Raw genomic sequence first — 18,139 nt, 5'->3', positions numbered from 1 at the left:
ATGTATCATTATGACTGCTATTTCCGTATTATTTTCTGTACCGCCCCATAAGGTCAATAATCATAGTTCTTACGAGAACCTTTAGCAAATTTTTAAACACTTCCTGGTGTTTACACAGATTAACTTTGATTCGAGGTGATTTTGTATTTATTTATTTATTAATTCATAATTTACTATGGACTATCTTTTTTTAATATTTGCAGTTCTGGAATAGAATATAAGATACAAAGTCGGTTGAAAATCATCATCAGGCTTCTTTATTTATTTCTTTCTTTTCCTTTCTCCGGCCCTTAGAACATAAGTGCTATTTAAGACAAAGCCGCGCTTTGCAGAAAAAGAGGCCAGAATACTAAAAGGTATAACACGACAGACAGATTGCGTTAAGTTGTAACGCATCATTAACACTCCATTGGATTGAAGATAATTTCACCTAAAGTGAGATTTTTTTACGACAACCATTAATAGTTCAAATTACTTTAAAAAAAAAATCTTGAAACTTCAACGACGTAATTTAAACATCACTTCGACAGTTCAAACACGTGAATTTTCCAAAAATATTCGTCCTTTTAAAATTTACAGAAATTAAAAATTAGAAGTGTACTATAGATATTACACACTCTGGATTGATAGCAGTGGATTTTAAGAGTCAACAACTTATCGAGATGAAGTATGTGCTTCAGAACATACAGCTTTTCAAGTATACCATTGTGACTAATATAAGAAGCTGTCCTTTGTTTCAAACCCTTGGGAAATTCTTACAAATCAGAAGAGATTAAGTCAATTTATCCTGTGGCAGAATTTACTGGGTTTATACACTGAAACCAGCCAGACTGATATATGACAGGCTGACGAAGTATTATAAAGCATTATAACATTCATATACATTTCTTCAAAGGTTTAATGTTCTCATAATACGAGCTTTCTAGAAATTTATATTATTACATTATTTATGTTATTCTAACAAAGCTGGGTAAACTATGAGAGAAAATCCACTGTAGTATGTAGCAAGGTACTGCGTATACTAACTCATATAGTTCATTCATAGTTCAATAAAATGCAGTACCATTCTCTAGATATGACTATAATGAGGAGTTACTGAATATCTATAATCATATGGTTCTTTGTGCTATGTCACCATATATCACATTATATGTCAGTTGTTTTAATGATCTGCTTGAATACGGTTTAATAAACACATCTGCTTAACTTAATATATTGGAGTTCTCTCATGATTTTTTACCCCACGTGATTATTACCTCGTTAATATTTCTATATGAAGAAGATAAACAACATCAACTTATACAAGTGCTACCTATATTGGATATAGCCTATTATGTTGAAATCCTACATCTTTAAGGCAGATTTGATTTTGCGTTTTGGTCGACAATTTTGATGAAACTTATACCGAATACATTCTTATAATAAGAATTACAATTAATTAACCAAGAAAGGCAACTTCCTCCTTGATATTCGATATTTGTCACCAAATGAAGGTTAATCAGTTATTCCCCTCATAAAATGTCATTGACTCCATTCAAACAATTTTAATCGGTCAGGGTTTGCTTTCATATAACAGTAGAAGCCACATGTGCCAAGCGAAGTTAAGAAGAAAAGTCCAAACTTTCGACTTTTAAATGTAAACATTTAAAATTAAATTTGACCAGTCAATTTAATGTACTAGGTTGTAATTGAAGATTTAAAAATTGCATGGAAATATTTATCAACGTCAAAAAGCAAAAGGTGCTTTCAAAATTTGATCTACAAAATTATTTAATCCTACGCAAAAGTCACTAATATGACTGCTGTGGTATATGCTCTGCTGTATAGTAACCTCGGAATGTGTTAATTAATGCAGAATTCAAGGAAATTCTAATCAATAAATGGAACATGTCCGATCAAATAGTTTTTGAATGATGCATGCTGTCATTTGTAAATTTTACCACGGAATATTTTCACCTTTGTTTATATGTGTTTATGGGCAGAGGGTGGAGGGGTGTGGGCGAGCGTGTGTGGGCAAGGGTTCGAGAATTGGGGCAGATCGGTAATTTACATAAAATACAATAGCGTCCATAGCCTAGTGTTTAGGGTGTCCGCATATAAAGCGGGGGGCCCGGGTTCGAATCCCGGTGGAGGCTGGAAGTTTTTTCACTGTTCTGGATTTTACAACTCACTACAATTTCAATTATATATATCTTTATAATAATGATAATAATAATAATAAATGCAAATTTATATAGCGCCAATATCCAGAGGAAACCCAATGCTACTGTAAGTAGTGCTAGTGCTCAGGGAAGGCAGTCTATATCTAAATATGTGGCCTAATGCTTCCAATAGTCTAATTGAAGCACATGTTGTTAGATTTTTACGGGCTACCAACAACCATTCGACATCCGTATTTCGCTTTCCAGTGCCCCCTCCCGCTACATAGCCTACAATCCTGGAACTGGAATAGCTTCATGATAGAGTGATCTCTTGAAAGAAATAGGCTACATACCAGAATAATAACAGATGAACGTTACACCTCTAGCAAGAAAAACATTGATTGTCTAGATTTCAGATTCTTAACAACGGTATTTAATTACTTTCAGAAAAGGCAAAATTATATTCGTCCACAGCTGCATTCTAATATACACTTAGTCTTCCATACGGCATATTTCCGAGCTGCCTCTTGTAACTTGAGAAATCTCGCATGTTTCAAACTACGGGGGCGTTGATATCCGTAACTAAGTATAGTCTATACCTGTCGTCCCTCACGACGAAGGAGTTTAGCCGATAACCAAATTATAATAATTACCTGTGAAGAAGTCTGTCTGTCTCAACAAAACAACGGTTTTCCCGCTCACACAAACTGCAGTATCGAATAAATTTCGACCTCAATGTTGGCTCTGATCGAGCGAATATATCCTATCAAGATGATCAAACTAGTCAACTGCTTCCCCCGCATTTGTGACAGACCCAAAAATGTGTTTTCTTTAGTTTGTATGTGGTTTTATATTTTAGTTTATTTCAGTTTGCAATTGACATATAAACTGTAGCAATATAAACGCATTGCTGCCAATAATATTATGGTAAATTTAATGCCGTGAGCTATTATGACTTCAATTTCATCATGTTGTGAAATTAACAAATAAAAGAAAAAACCAGGCACGGTTGTAAAACTTGCTGCAGAACAAATCAAATACAAGAATAACGAATTAAGACAGCAACCAGGCACGATCGGAGCAGCCTTGACAGCTGGGATGTAATGATAATCGGGGTTTACGGATCACACGGCCGGGTGGATGTGCTTGTTGTTTGGAACAAACTCCTCTTTGTGACCCTTTTCTACATTTTATACCGGTGAAGTAAACAGGCCCAGTTAACCTAGGAAGTCCTAAATGCTAGAAATGACCATGTCATGCTATCAACATGGAATAAGTCAAATGGACACTGTTACTTTAAAGAGGCCATGACACGAAAAATCCAACTCATCGAGAGTAACTTCCTCTGAATGTATGAGAAAATCTATGTTCAAAACTATCCTCAACACCTTGAAAACCTCAAGGACTAATTAGTAATTAACGTTTTAATATTCGCATCCGAAAATAGATATCTGAGAATGCGATTTCACAACAAGACAATGATGACGTCATGTTAGGAACACACGTGCAAAGCCCAGGCATGTATCGGATGCGCGACGATCATACCGTTCCATATACAGTACACGCACATTTACACTGAGAGAACAACCACTGTATTACGCTATATCGTTAGAAATTTCAAGTTTGTTTTACAACTGTTGTAAACTATCCGAGAGAAATGCCGGTCCGTTGTGTTGTTGGGGGCTGCATAAATATCATTACCCATGCAATTAGCCTTCATCGATGGCTGAAGGACGAAAAAAACACGGCGATTATGACCAAGTTAGTGCACAACACCAGCGCCGATTTCACTGGGCCTAGCCAGTATGCAGCTCCGAATGAAGCGAACACTTCACGGAAGCATACTACGATCCCTCCTTTTTGTTATGAAATAAAACAAATGGACTTTAACGGTTCGACATAAAAGAGTCATTCTTCTGTCAAGTAATCCACAAAAAACTACTCTGAAGACCAGATCGGGGAACAGGAAACCTCCAATGGGGCAAGTGGCGATTCTTAGGAGGTAGCGTGCCGAGCACTAGTAGTACTATAGTATTAGCGTTACTACACTGAAGTCGCAATAGACGAAGAGATTTTACTGTATCATCTAAATTAACACCCCCTTCATTGCTCTATTGTATACTAAAAAGCTATGAGGTTAGCTTCAGAAGCGATGGGTTACATCTTCTTGTGAACAAATCTCAGTGCCCCAATTTATTTCTGGAATATGCTGGATCAGTTAGTTATAGCAATAATTTCTTATTCCTATTCCAGGAAAACCATTTTTTATGTTGTGGAGGGAGTGGGGGTAATGGGGATGGGTCAAAATAGGTAGGTAAAAAGATTTTATTCCAAAGGGTGTTTAATTAAATCTCAAAGGGATTTATTTTAAAGTCACAGAGCCAAAAATTCACACCACATAGTTCAAGTGTTAAATCATTGAACAAAATTTATTCAACATCAGTTCTAGACAGTCATTCTGGACAATCTGAACTAACATTAACAACAATCATTGTATTATATGACTTAAAAGTAAAACTGTACTTTCCATAAACATTATCATTCTTAAATTACACTGATGTAATTTGTGACATCAAAGGAGGTTAAAAGAAAACAACTTACATGAATTTTTTGGCTTTAAGCCTACAAAGCAGTTGCATGTCCATCGCTATCAATCGTTGTTATGACAAATTAATTAGAATAATCCAGAAGCAAATACAATAAAGGGTTATTTAAACCAAGAAACACTGCACGGAATAACTCACATGCAAAAATGTTACACAAGCACGACGACACGTACAACACTGATGGGCAATGTGAAACACAGCATCACACGCATTAAAACAATCGAAGACCATTAACAGGGTGTACAGCTGAGTTTTTGAAGAAAGACTACAAAACAAACCAACTGCTGCTGAAGAAACAAAGTCTAAACATTCAAGAGTTCTGCTGCCTCCATTGGTCTTTATTATGACTTTTCTGTCAAATATCATTGGTGATATGGATATTTTGGCTTCCAGATTAAAGGTACGAATCAAACGTCTGGGAGGTAAATGCCCCTAAAAAGGTCAATGCCCGTTCCCTTATGCACATATTATATGACATCACGGTCACGCCAATACTTGTGTCCAAATGCTTCAAAACATGCCTTTTCTTTCATTGTTGATGTTGGGTCTGGAAAATAACCTTTTCATCCTGAATTAAAAGTCTTGAATTTCAATATATCAACACTGAGGGAACCCTGACGGATTGATAATCCAACACAATCGTAGTTTAGAAAAGGTGTTTCTGGAGGAATTTCTCAACCAAGGCTTCCTATACAATGAGTTTTCTCCTGGCAACTTGAATCCAGTGTAATGACCATTGGCTGGAAAATCACTTCTGATCCTTTGGACTGCACATGATGGTAGCACAACCCTGACTTGTCTTGCTAGGAACCCCAAGTATCATTGAACCTGTTGACCGTAGGCTATGTATCTGTACTGCCTGGGAAAAAATTTATGAAAGTTCAAAATGTATTAATGTTGGCCATGATGTCCACAATATCAAGCAGGCATACAATGTACAGTTATGGTTACATTTGTTGTAATTTTACACCTTCCGTGTATCATGAAACATTCTTTTGTTTCAGAAAATTGATTTGCAAAACTCCAGGCCAAAGTACTAGCCAAGTAATAATGAGTATGAAATAACACATATGCCTACCTAGCATGGCTGCATAATGCAACTTACATCCCCGAGCCAAACTTTCAGTATGCAACCAACCCTACTAGTACTACACACTCTACATATCGGTTGTAAGTTACCGTAACACAACGCACCATACGGTTTAGGGTGTTCCGCGAATTCCAACAACACATGCACAAAATGGACTGGATTTTGTTTTTAAATCCTTCGTTAATAAATTCTTACCACGTTGTATGTTCCTTGCAATGGTTTCGAACGGATTTCTTCTTCGATATGTTGTGGAGCTTCAATTTCGGCTCGTTTAACAGGCTCGAACTGATACGGTTCTAACACCTCCGCTCCACCCTCAACGTTCGGTTCAATATTGGAATGATCATCGCCTTCACTCTCTGCTTCGAATATGAGAAAGGGCACTCTAATTATAGCCCAGTTTCACTGCCTAGTGAAGAACCATTATCACTTTGAACTTCGGTTGCCACAATTGGTTCTGGATCCGCCATTTCACAGGAAATTTTGATTTGATATCGCACTTGTGATCGGTGTTTTGTTTAGTAACTACTAGTGGTATGTGTACTTGTCTACTGTGTACGTGAATGGTATGTTCGGAGGATCGTAACAGCGACAACAAATGTGTTCAAAACGTGACGTCACATGACGTCATGCGAATCGGAAAATTTTCGAGTAAACAAAGTTTCAAACGCCGAAAAGGGTAAATTCATTCTCAATTTTCGACTTGAAAAATCAAGTTTTAAACTGGCAGATTGGTTGATACATGTTCTAGAGAACATTCTTTGATGGATCCCAAAAATATAGGACTTTGAAATTTTCGTGTCATGGCCACTTTAAAGCTCATCAATATTGGGATCAACTTTTCAGGCATGCTAAAAATTGTTTATCTTGAAATTTGAGAACGAGTCACTATTATTTTGGTTGATGACCTAGTTGGTAACGTGGTGGCAATACTGATGATGTTAAATTTTGCATCAAACTATTTATTTTGAGGGGAAAAAAATGAAACATGGTAATATAATAGGTTTCCTTTACATAATTTTACTGTCTTAACCCTTTCGTCTGCATCCATTATATTTAGCTCTTGGTAAATTCCAAGAGAAAAAGAGGAGCGATTAATTAACAAACTGTTATTTCAAGCGCTAAAAATCCATTTATATCAAGTTAGAGTCCTAAACTTCCGATTAACAAGGGCAACTTCGGTGGTTGCCTGGGACAAGTATAAACACCCAAGTCAATTCTCACTAAGTTAAACTCGCAGTATTTTTCACTCACGCCCTCCAAATTTCGTTCTTGTTTTGATAATTTATGCGCAAGAAGAGACACTACTACAGCATGTGTGCATATGTCCGGTCCGTACGTACTATATACATATTACCAACACCCACAGTTTCACTCCAGGATCGATTGGATAAACCGCAACACAGCTGTATATGTTTCTGCCTATCATGCAGTAAGGTTGGCTAACGTATTATATGTCCAGAAACTTGAACCTAAGATTTTATGCTGGATTTGGATTCGTGCTTAGAACCAGATATTCTTGGATGGTAAGGTTGTTTGATTGATAAAAATAACCCGTTTCGTAGATATAGGTAAGTGTCAGGGGATGAACAACTGTTTTTCTGCATTGTTTTGGACGTTTGACTGAGCTTTGACTTTACTGTGACAGTTCAGTACGTACGGAGCCGTCTGTCATATGCCATGGCTATAGTGTTACCAAGCAATAATGTAATGTAGGCTACTTATATTTATAACCTTGTAGCCTATGTGTAACTTAAAGAGAGTTCTGTAAATTTTTATAATAAAAGCAACATTGATACAAAAGTACTGACAACTCGTGCCGTTAGGATAACCGTAACCATTTTGATATAACTATCAAAAGGGTAGCCTACAGTATGAATATAACTGTCATTGTGACATGACAACAGCATTGGTCTAGGCCTAACTAAGGTAGCCATAAGCCTAGACCGACTTTAGAACTTAGTTCAGTTAGGGTCAACCCCTGTCCAGTCCAACCACACTTTATACAGGAGACTGATGTAGCATAGCTAGGCAACATTTAGCCATAATGCTAGGGGGCCGTGTCATTCTGCCATCGGTACAGTACTTTCCGTCATAGAAAATGTGCTCTTTCCGCCATAGAAAAAGTGCCATTCCCTCATGTTACCGCCATTGCGGTAAAGCACATTTTGTATGGCAGAAAGATAACAATTGTCTGGGCATTGTGTATGCACTGTTGCACTGTATATTGTTTCGCCTTATTCTACCTAGGCCCGCAAAATCCACAAAATCGGTCATTTAAAACGTCAATCAGAATTGGACATTTTAATAAACAATTAGCCTAAGTTAATTGGATTTATTCAACCAACTATTATTTATTTGAAGACTTGATATAAGAAACCAGGCTAGGCTAAGTAATCTGTATACCTGCACTGATGTAGTATATATAGGTTTTACTTGTATCCTAGCTACCTTACAAAAGTAAGTTTTGTGTTAGGCAAGTCTGCGGTAGACATAGGCTGGGCCTGTTGTACATCAGGCCTAAGGAAGACCTAGATCTGTAGGCTGTTGTGGAGTCAACTTGTCATAGTTTGTAGTCAGACTAAAAGAGACACAGATGAACTGTCGTTCCCATGAATTAACCTCCTCCCGCTTTCATCCTTCTCCCTGCCTGCGAACCTCTCTTAATATCCTTTATAATATATCCACATTCAAAGGTTTTTTCCTCATCCAATTTCCTTTCTCTTCACCTCCATATTTAGTAATTACATCAAATGGTTACGCCCCTCAGAGTTTATCTTCATAGCCTGAAATCCTCTCATCCCTATTTCCTTTCATTTTACCACTCATTTGTTTCCACACACAAGGATGAAGACTTGATCAAATCTATTTATATGACATCATCCAGCCAATTATGTTTCGTTTCTCTCTGTGTTATGTGAAGACCTCGCGCACAAAGAAAAGTCTCATGCCGGTAATCTGACCTTGTTTTGAATGAGGTGTAACAGAAGTGTTAAACACCACCATCGATCCCAGAAAATACACACACAGCTTGCTAATCTGTCAGTAATTAGACACTAGTGTACAGTCAATACATACAGCTACAGTCAATACCCACAACACAGTGTACATAGCAGCATGGACATCTCAGGTCTAGATAAAAGATAACAAGGTATCATGTTTCATTACTGTCTGCAGTGTGTACTGACAAGAAGAAAACTTCACTTGCAAGTACAGAAAGTTAACTTTTTCAGAGCGCGGCACGCAGTTTGGGGCGAGTCTTCAATGCCTTTAACAGCAAACCAGAGAGCAAAAATAAAAAGGTTTATTTATCCTAATGGCATTATGACTTCTCAGATTTACAAAATGACAGCTCCCTGGTCTACATTACCTTTAAACTAGGATAGATCTCCAAAACAGAACAAGATCTTGCTTTATAGCAAGTTTGCCAGTTGCTCTTCACAAAGATCTAGCTGTCATATATACAGTACAGTAAGCTAAGTACAGTATGATGGATTGATCTGTGTCCTCTAAAGTTAATCCCAGAAGGTCTCTCTGCAGTCAGATTTATCGCAGTAGAGTGCAGATATATATGCACTCATGCTGAACGTTCTTCTTGGCTTATAGTGCAGTAGTCTCCAAGAAATGCTCATATTGGTTGAATATAGAAACATATGTTTGTAATAATTCACGGTTCAGAAACATGTAGCAGTTCTGAAGGCTGTGAAATTTGTCCCTGAAATAAATGTATCAGTTTCTCATGTTGCGAGTACACGTACTTGTTGATTGCAGACTTTATCCACCAGTGTGACTTAAATTGAGGAATTTAGCTGAAATTGGATGCTAAAGAAATTCAAGGTAAAATGTTAGTTTTGTGCAATAGTTCTGTCATCATTCCCCATGATTGGGCAAAAAAGAAAAGAAAAGAAGGGATCTCCTGTTAGATTTCAGAGGGCAGAAAGTTTACAGAGGGTAGGAGATTTCGGTTAAATACTGTAATATTTATCAAAAGTAATTGACAGGAATGAATTTTATCTTTGTTTAGATGAAGAAGAGAGGGACAGGATCAAGAAAAAATGATAAATTTGCTACACAAATGACACTTGTAATAAAATTATGTAAAGCTGTCTTGTATGTGTTTTAACAAATCTATTCTCAATATATTTTAGTTTCCGTCATGTACACAAACTGTGGACGAGTTCATGAAACTGTCAACTCCATATGAACCCTGCATACATGTGATGCTGTTTGGCATACCTTCAAACTGGTCATGGGAGTAGTGTACATTAACATGATACTTTCATTCACTACCAGTAACTTGATGTACATGGCCATATCAGTGACCATGCTGTCATGTAGCTGCAGCTCACATTCCATTGACTATGTACAGTGACAGTGTGACACACCGGTGTACCTTACAGTGACAGTATACAACATCCCACACCGTTGATCCCGCTGTGACAGCTCTAACTGTGTGACATGCTAGTGGCCATACATGTAGTGACAATCTAGTGTAACACATTCAGTGGCAGTGCATATGTAAACATGTATTTTAGATCTTCCTGCAAGCAGGAACTCGCGAAGAAGCCTCATTGGCTTATCAAAGCCGCAAGCTGACCGAAGTCAGTCTCTTAGATTCATATTTAACGTTGATGATTATGAATTGTCAATTGTCAACAACTCTGTAACTGGACGACATACATTAATCTTGGAGTGTCTCGAACTTGGGACCTTATGATTGGAAGGCACCGGCGTTAAACACTGAGCTGACACTCCTTAGTGCAACATCACACTGTACATAGTGACCATGAGGTACAGTATAATGTAGTTTTTCATACATGACATGCCAGGGACCATATAATGATAATGTAGACTTGTGACACACCACCAGTGACGGTATAGTACAATGACCTTAATAGCATGACATCCCAGTGACCATCAGCTGTAGCCAACTGTCCAGTATTTAATGTATGCCATTGACCACATGTGATGACAATACACATGCACATATGTACACAATGAGCGTACAGTGAGGACACCTCAGTGACCGTGAGCTATTTACCAAAGTGCAGTGTTATAGCCAGCGCCCTGTAATGTCAGTACAGTGTGATGCACCATAATTAGTGACCATTCAATGACACACCAGTGAGTGTCCATGCCCTCACAGGTTGTTGTACCTTGTGTATAGTATTCAGAGAGCCTATTCCTGGACTGTTCTTAACTTGTGATAAACCTTGTACCCAGAGTTGTCAATAATCAATACCAATATACACTTATAGCATCATACTAGGCTTTCAGATCAATAATATGTCACAAAACAGCGACAACCTGCTCGATGAAAGAGCTCTTTACTCAATCAGATTTCTTTCACTAATTGATACCACAGAGTTTCACTGAAAAGCCCATTGTGTACATCATGTGCTAAACTGTTTTACTGTATAGTACAACCATGGATTGTTAAAAAAAACAAATACAGTAGTAAACCCTGTATCTAAAATGTAAATATAAATCTAGGGTAGTAAATAAATGCAATGACATAGAACTTAAAAGCGTCTAAAGAAGATCCTGCTAGGATCGAAATGTCAGGCTCGCTCGCTTTTACATCATGAGTAATTAAATGGAAAGAAATATCTAACTTGCGGTTTGATTTTGACCAATTGTCTAATTTTGTCTAATTGTGATTTTAAAATTCATCAGTGTTACTGTCAAATATGCTAGACAGTCAAATAATGGTCAGTCATGATCTGCCAAATCTAACCATTTTTGGGGGTTTTAATACAAAACTCAAATTGTTCTTTTGTTTTATCACTGACCCCTGTAGTTCTCTGTTTAGGCCGGTTCTCAATATATCTGCATGGGAATATTTGAAGGGTCAGTAATTTCCAGAAATGTATTGCAATTTGAAACAATTTGAAATTTTAGCAATAAGCTGCAATTTAGGATCAACACTGGTGACCTGGTTCCATTTTCAAAATTTCCTGCAAGTTTACAAGTTTAAATACACACGGCTCATAAGTTCTGTCTGTGTACTAATTATGCAGGTAGTACTCTCCAATTTAAAATCAAGTATGCACAATTGGTCTGCAAAATAAATGAAAGGTCAGTGAGGTTAATATTAAGTGATTATGTCAGTGAATTTGTAACTAAATACTGTAATCATACATTACATCATACTGTACTGTACTGCCATACAGTGTAGTTCTGGTTATATTGCATGGATCATAAAATCTCTAAAACTTGCTCCAGCCTATGATGTACAATTTAACTATGCATACATAGTGCATACAAAAAGCCATGGAAATTGCGTTATCACATAACAATGGCAAATATTGCCTAGCAACTCACTAACTAGATAAGCAATACCTGCACTTAATGAATGGTCACCCAAGCCCTGCAAACAGCTACAGTAAACAACATTGTTGTTGTACTGTTATAGGGATGCTACAGTATAAGTGGATACCTGTAGCTGCTTCCTAATATTTTAGCCAGTGTTTGAAGTTGATATCGGTCACCCAAGACCTACAAATGGAGGAACCATTTTTGTTATCAGGTACAGTATTAAGCAATGAGGTACTTAATGAACAGTTACATGCCCATATTTAAATTCAAGTTTCATTGTAAATTATGCAACTGTGCTTTAAAGTTTTTAGACTCATTTATATGGCATGTCAAGTTAAATTTGTTCATTCAAGTTGTAAAGTTTTCATTACAAAGATATTTACCATTCATGTGTGCAAATAAGACAAACTGTATCTTTAGTACGTTATGACACCATGTCAAAGGGTACTGCAGGATGCTATTCAGGGGCTGCAGGATGCTATTCAGGGGCTGCAGGATGCTATTCAGGGGCTGCGGGATGCTATTCAGGGGCTGCGGGATGCTATTCAGGGGCTGCAGGATGCTATTCAGGGGCTGCAGGATGCTATTCAGGGGTTGCAGTATCACACAGCCAGTCTGCATAGATCTATAGGTCAAAATCTTTTTGTGCTGGGCAGTTTCATACAATAGTAGCAGGCTGTAGCAATTCTGTAGATAACTTTGTTTTCCCAAATTTTCTTTTCAGGATTTTGCCAGATGTAGGAAATAGAGAAGATTGGCAGTATAATAGTACCATGTTCTGGGTACCAAGATGACATGGTCAGCAGATAAAAGTATCACCACATCCCTCCAAGTTGATTACAATTTGGGAAATATGAAAATTACACTCCTTATAGTCAGAGTCTTTGATCAATAAAAGAAAAGTGCAATCCATTAAAACTTGCAATATTTTTTATGGGATGTGTGAGGAGGGATGAAAGTGAAGAGATATTAATTCAGGTGAATCAATCGTTTGCCCTGGATCAGGAGGAATTACTTTAATCAGAATGGGGGATGCTTGCGACAGTAATAAGTACTTTTGTCCCAGACTGTTGGACTATGTGATTCTAGTGGGAGCTAGGAAACCCAACAGTAACAATGACGTCGCTCAAACGCCGGAACTATTGAGACGGTACCCTCAGGAGGAGCACGCCGACTTTGTGCTACCTCCGGACGTTGTGTTCTTTTGCCAACCGGAAGGATGCCACACGGTCAGCCAGAAACGTTACAGTCTCCGACAGAACACCTCTTTCGTCTTCACCCTGACCGACAAGGAGACGTCCAGGGTCAGATTTGGCATCTGTGTCAACTTTTACCGACCTTTCAGATCCGTGGAGAGAAAACTGAGTAACGTTCTAGACACAAGGAACGAAAAATTGAAACTGTCGTCCCGGCAGAACTCGAGCAGCAACGACGCACTGAATGCGCAGGGAGACGACATCGACGGAGAGGAGGATTCTCCGAAGACGCCCAAGAGCAGACGGAAACATAAGCAAGCGAAAAGAGTCCGAAACAACTCTCTCACCTCGCTGTGTATCATCAGCCATCACCCATTCATATCGACCTTCAGGGAGTGCCTGTTTATCTTGAAGAGATTAATCGACTCTTGCAATGAGAGGTCAAGTCGAAGGAAAGTTGGCGGTTCACGATCTACCTTCAGGTGAGGGTGTAAATATTATTATGAAATTTGTGAGAATTATTGACCAAGGTTGAAAAGTTTCGTTTAGTGTTGTAAGAGCTCTAGAACACTTTGGCAGTTCACGATATATCTTTCAGATGAGGGTGTAAATATAAATTATGAAATTTGTAAGAAGTATTGACCAAGCTTGGGAAAGTTGCATTTAGTTTTAAACGCTAGAACAATTCGTAGGTGAGAAAGTACGTACAATGTTATATGAAAGTGCATGATATTTGATGAAGATAGAAATGGTTCATTTAGTGTTTAACCTATAACATTCAGCAGTCCTGTACTGTATGTGTTCTGTAGTGTTCAGCAATTTGATCGGTGTTTTTGCATGCCGCATGTGTCATTTGATCTTTGAAGAAAAGTTTCTTTGGCAAGAGTTACTATTTTTATTATATATGAGGGTGGGAGAGGGAGATACTGTAGAAGGTGGAGGGGTTTAGAGGTGAAAGTTAGTGAGGAGGGAAAGTGAAAGTTGCTTCAACATTCAAATATAAGCTTGAAACACTAAAAGTGTGCAGTTTTGCTGCACATATATGATACCTTGTACATTACTGACATGGCACACAGACCATCTCTGAATCAAAACTACAGTTTGAAATGTTTCCCCAGAAAGGTAATCAGGGCGTTCTTGAAGAAATTAGCATGAATAGTCTCCGGATGTTTGACCTGATTAATTCAGTAGCTGTACGTTTCTGTCTGCTGCAGTCTTAGACGTAATTAACAGTGATTATAAATAATTACCAACGTTGCGATCCGCGTTATAGTCATATACTGTAGTACCCCTCACAATGAGCGACTCGATAGTTTTCCTTTTGGGGAACCAAAATTGCAGTACCTACTGTACTTGCAAATGATATCAATTTATGAACGTGTGCTGACCATGTGATCAGGGAATAATATATCCAGTATCTATTGCAAAATGCTATGCAAACTGGTCAAGTTGCTACACAAGTGTAAAGATGTACTGTACATAGCAGATTTCTACACAGAAACATATATATATACTGTAGTAATGAATGAAAGCAAAACATGCAGAGCCCCTGAAGAAGCTCTACACAAGATTTGAATACTAAATTATTTGCTGTGCATACTGTACTAAATATATGTGTCAAAATTTGAAAGTTGAAATTTTCCATCAGATCTTTTAGAATTTGCTACATTTATCTTATAAATTTGATATTTTGCAGAGAATCAATTTGGGGAATTCTTGCCGGACTCTGTTCAGACATACCACCGATTATTAAACACGACGTGAAACAGATCGAGACCTGGATTCTCAGATTGCTGAGCGCTCCCGTCCCGGTTCCGGGAAAGACGAGAGTTGAGATGGAGATTCTAGATTCGGACTCCCATCCGCCGTTTGTATTTGCTCTACCTGACCATACCAGATTCTCTCTAGCAGATTTCCCTTTACATTTGCCTCTGGAGTTACTCGGCATTGACACATGCCTGAAAGTGCTGACACTTATCATCATGGAAAATAAGGTAAAGTATAACTTTTTGTTTTTTAAGTAACACTCTCTCTTTATAAAGTCCTCTGGATTTATGTAATATGGCTTTCATTTAAGGTACAAGTTAATCGGTTACATGTATACAGTAGAATAACAAACTCTGAAGGCTGTATGGTGTTAAAAATGTACAGTGCTTCAAAATCCAGGCTATTTACTGGCCTTTTGCAAGTTTTTGTTTCTTGGAAAATTTACTTCTTTGTATAGATAGGCTCTGTGTGACCATGTGTCATAATTCTAGCAGAACTATTTTGGATTACAGCGCTATCTGACATACGGTACTATACTGTACTGTAGGTACAATCATAGAGTTTGTTTGTAACACTTAGGATTATCATGGTTCTATTTACATTGCTATTTGGCTTACAAGTGTGTAGATTTCTGGGATTACAACTTGTATAGACATTGCTACTAATATTACAGCTTAACATTATTACAGCTGTGGCTGAGTGGATAAAGGCGGTGGCATTTGAAGCAATGAGGCTTAGCAATCGGGAGGTTCGGGGTTCGATTCTCGGCCGGGTCATAGTAAGGTGGGTTTTTCATCCAAGAGCAATCTATGGTTTTCCCATCTGAAATGACTTTCTAAAATTGAAAAGATTCCAAATTTGAGTTAAAAATGTTGGATTGGAAGCCACCCGACGTGTAAGTTGTAATCCATTAGCCCTTGCGGGATTCTCCCACATTTGTGGTCGCTTAAGTGTCAAAAAAATAACTGCTGCTGAATACAGTACACTGTAACTATAACAATGCCAGTTATATTGAAAAACAAAGATCAAAATCAAGTGTTGAACTGATTATCAACACGTATGTGTTATTGTATAGATGCAAATTTTTAGGATATCTTTCGAAATTCTCTTAAAATTGGCATCAATTTTACGCAGTGACCAGAACAAGATGCATGGCTTACTAAGTACTGGTAAAAAAAGACTCAGTCTGGTCAAGAGCAAGCAATGCGTGTGCAAGGATTCTTTTGAAATATTAGTATGGGATCTGTAAAGTAGCTAATATTGGCATCCCAAATAATCAGCTATCGGTAAAATCAGATGTTTGCAATTATAGTGTACAACAATATTAACCAGTAACTTATACAACTCAGAGGGAATAATTATAAGTTTTGTGTAGCAATTTTGAAGACTCAACTTTGTCACTCCTAACAATATGATAGTTCTTGTGTACTGTATCTTTGCATGTTTACATAACAAATTTCCCCACTTTTGCTAAATGCCAAAGTCGGCTTATGATCTCCAACCCCCCCCTCCCCTCCACTCCCTGAGCTTATAAATAACTTATGTAACAATTCCAGTTTTATTCAAATTTAACCATTTAAAAAAACTGATGGGATTGAATGCTCTGCTGCACAAGGTTTGTTTTTGTTTTGTGTTTTTGAATTTTTGTTTTTGTTTTTTCCACTGGTGACCCTCAATGTGTAGTCACCCAGTTTTTCAGACTTGCTGGATGACATGTACAGTATACAGTGTACTGTATACTGTATATGTAGTACATATAAACTGGCAGTGACCTATTGTGTGTCAAATATACATAAGAATATTACATAAAGTAGGTTTATACAACAGTTTGCCATGACTTTGGTAAATTTTTGAAATATCACGCTAAGATTGGATAAGTATCGTTTCAAGGCTTTCATTTCATCCGTTAAGTAAGTTGTGTGATCCTCATCTTGTCCATTTTCTGAGATTGTATTATGTTACTGATCAAGTGGGTGAACACTTCCCTTTACGTGCCAACTGTTTAACATTCTCAGTATTGGCTGGCATGGGTGGAAAACAAACTGCCTGAAGGGGGTGTCAGTGTTTGAAGTTGTTGTTAATATGAAGACTTACAACTCACACAATACACAGAAAATGATGACTCAAGAACCGGAGTCATATTTGTACAGTACTTGAATGCGTACTGCGGGAGATATCGGAACCAAACAGGGAAAGTCACATCAAGATGCAAATTTAGTCAAAAAATGAGGAAGAACCCAAAATATGAATGAAAGAAAAATATAAGACTTAAAATGTTAACGATATGTGTTGTTCATTTAAAAGGTCATCAGAATTGCCAAAAAGATTGAACTAGAAAAATAACACCCAAGTCTTTGTGCATGGTCGAAACATACAGTATTTCTGTTACTTCCATTCCCACTATAGATGATGATCAATGCATGCTAACTCACAAGTCAGATAAGACTTGCCCTAAATTTAACGGGAATAAGATCCTTATCACAGTAAATAACATAATAAACAACGGTTTGTACTACTGAACCTAGAAACGTTCCACAAGGCTTTTGGCAATTTTCTTTTCTTCTGTCGCAAGTATCATTCATTTGTACTACTGAACATGTATACAAATTTTACAGGGAATAATGTACCACTGTTCACATTTTGTTTCGCAATTTGGAAGCTTATAAAATTTACTGTATACAGTTCGTTCTTATGAAATATTGTGCCTCAGTGTGCAACAAAAACCCCTACCGATACATTTTTTGGATTTGCGCGGCAATATGTCTCCACATCATTCCACATCATTTAGCTACTCGATACCGTCACATTATTTCTTGAATCACAGTGCCATGACTGTGTGCACTGTGGTATACTGTATATATGCACTGTGCAAGTAATTAAAGTGTATATCGTCAAAATCCTATAAAGCAGTTTTTCTCATTAACTAGTGTACAATGGTTATACTGTACTGTATGTCACTATATGCATATAACCAATAGTGTTAATAGCCACAGTTCATACTTATTACTGTATACATATGGT

The 18,139-nt window shown here is 37.4% G+C and overlaps 1 protein-coding gene and 1 long non-coding RNA gene across 6 annotated transcripts in view; one reads left to right on the top strand and one right to left on the bottom strand.

Annotated features, from left to right (window-relative positions):
• LOC139969646 (uncharacterized) overlaps positions 1–18,139 on the bottom strand; it is a 335,050-nt gene that overhangs the window by 208,633 nt on the left and 108,278 nt on the right. The window lies entirely within an intron of this gene.
• The window catches only part of LOC139969635 (MAP kinase-activating death domain protein-like), an 84,806-nt gene continuing 73,865 nt past the window's right edge, over positions 7,199–18,139 (top strand). For 4 of the 5 annotated variants that reach the window (XM_071974762.1, XM_071974761.1, XM_071974763.1 and 1 more), the window contains exons 1-3: positions 7,199–7,408; positions 12,880–13,833; positions 15,048–15,345. In XM_071974762.1, coding sequence (XP_071830863.1) covers positions 13,181–13,833; positions 15,048–15,345 — 951 coding nt within the window. In that variant the 5' untranslated portion in view covers positions 7,199–7,408; positions 12,880–13,180. The remainder of the gene's footprint in view (positions 7,409–12,879; positions 13,834–15,047; positions 15,346–18,139) is intronic. The other variant, XM_071974759.1, reaches the window with a different exon arrangement.

This window comes from Apostichopus japonicus, chromosome 7 (genome assembly GCF_037975245.1).
Source record: "Apostichopus japonicus isolate 1M-3 chromosome 7, ASM3797524v1, whole genome shotgun sequence".
NCBI classification, from domain to species: domain Eukaryota; kingdom Metazoa; phylum Echinodermata; class Holothuroidea; order Aspidochirotida; family Stichopodidae; genus Apostichopus; species Apostichopus japonicus.
This window is presented reverse-complemented; position numbering and strand designations above follow the sequence as displayed.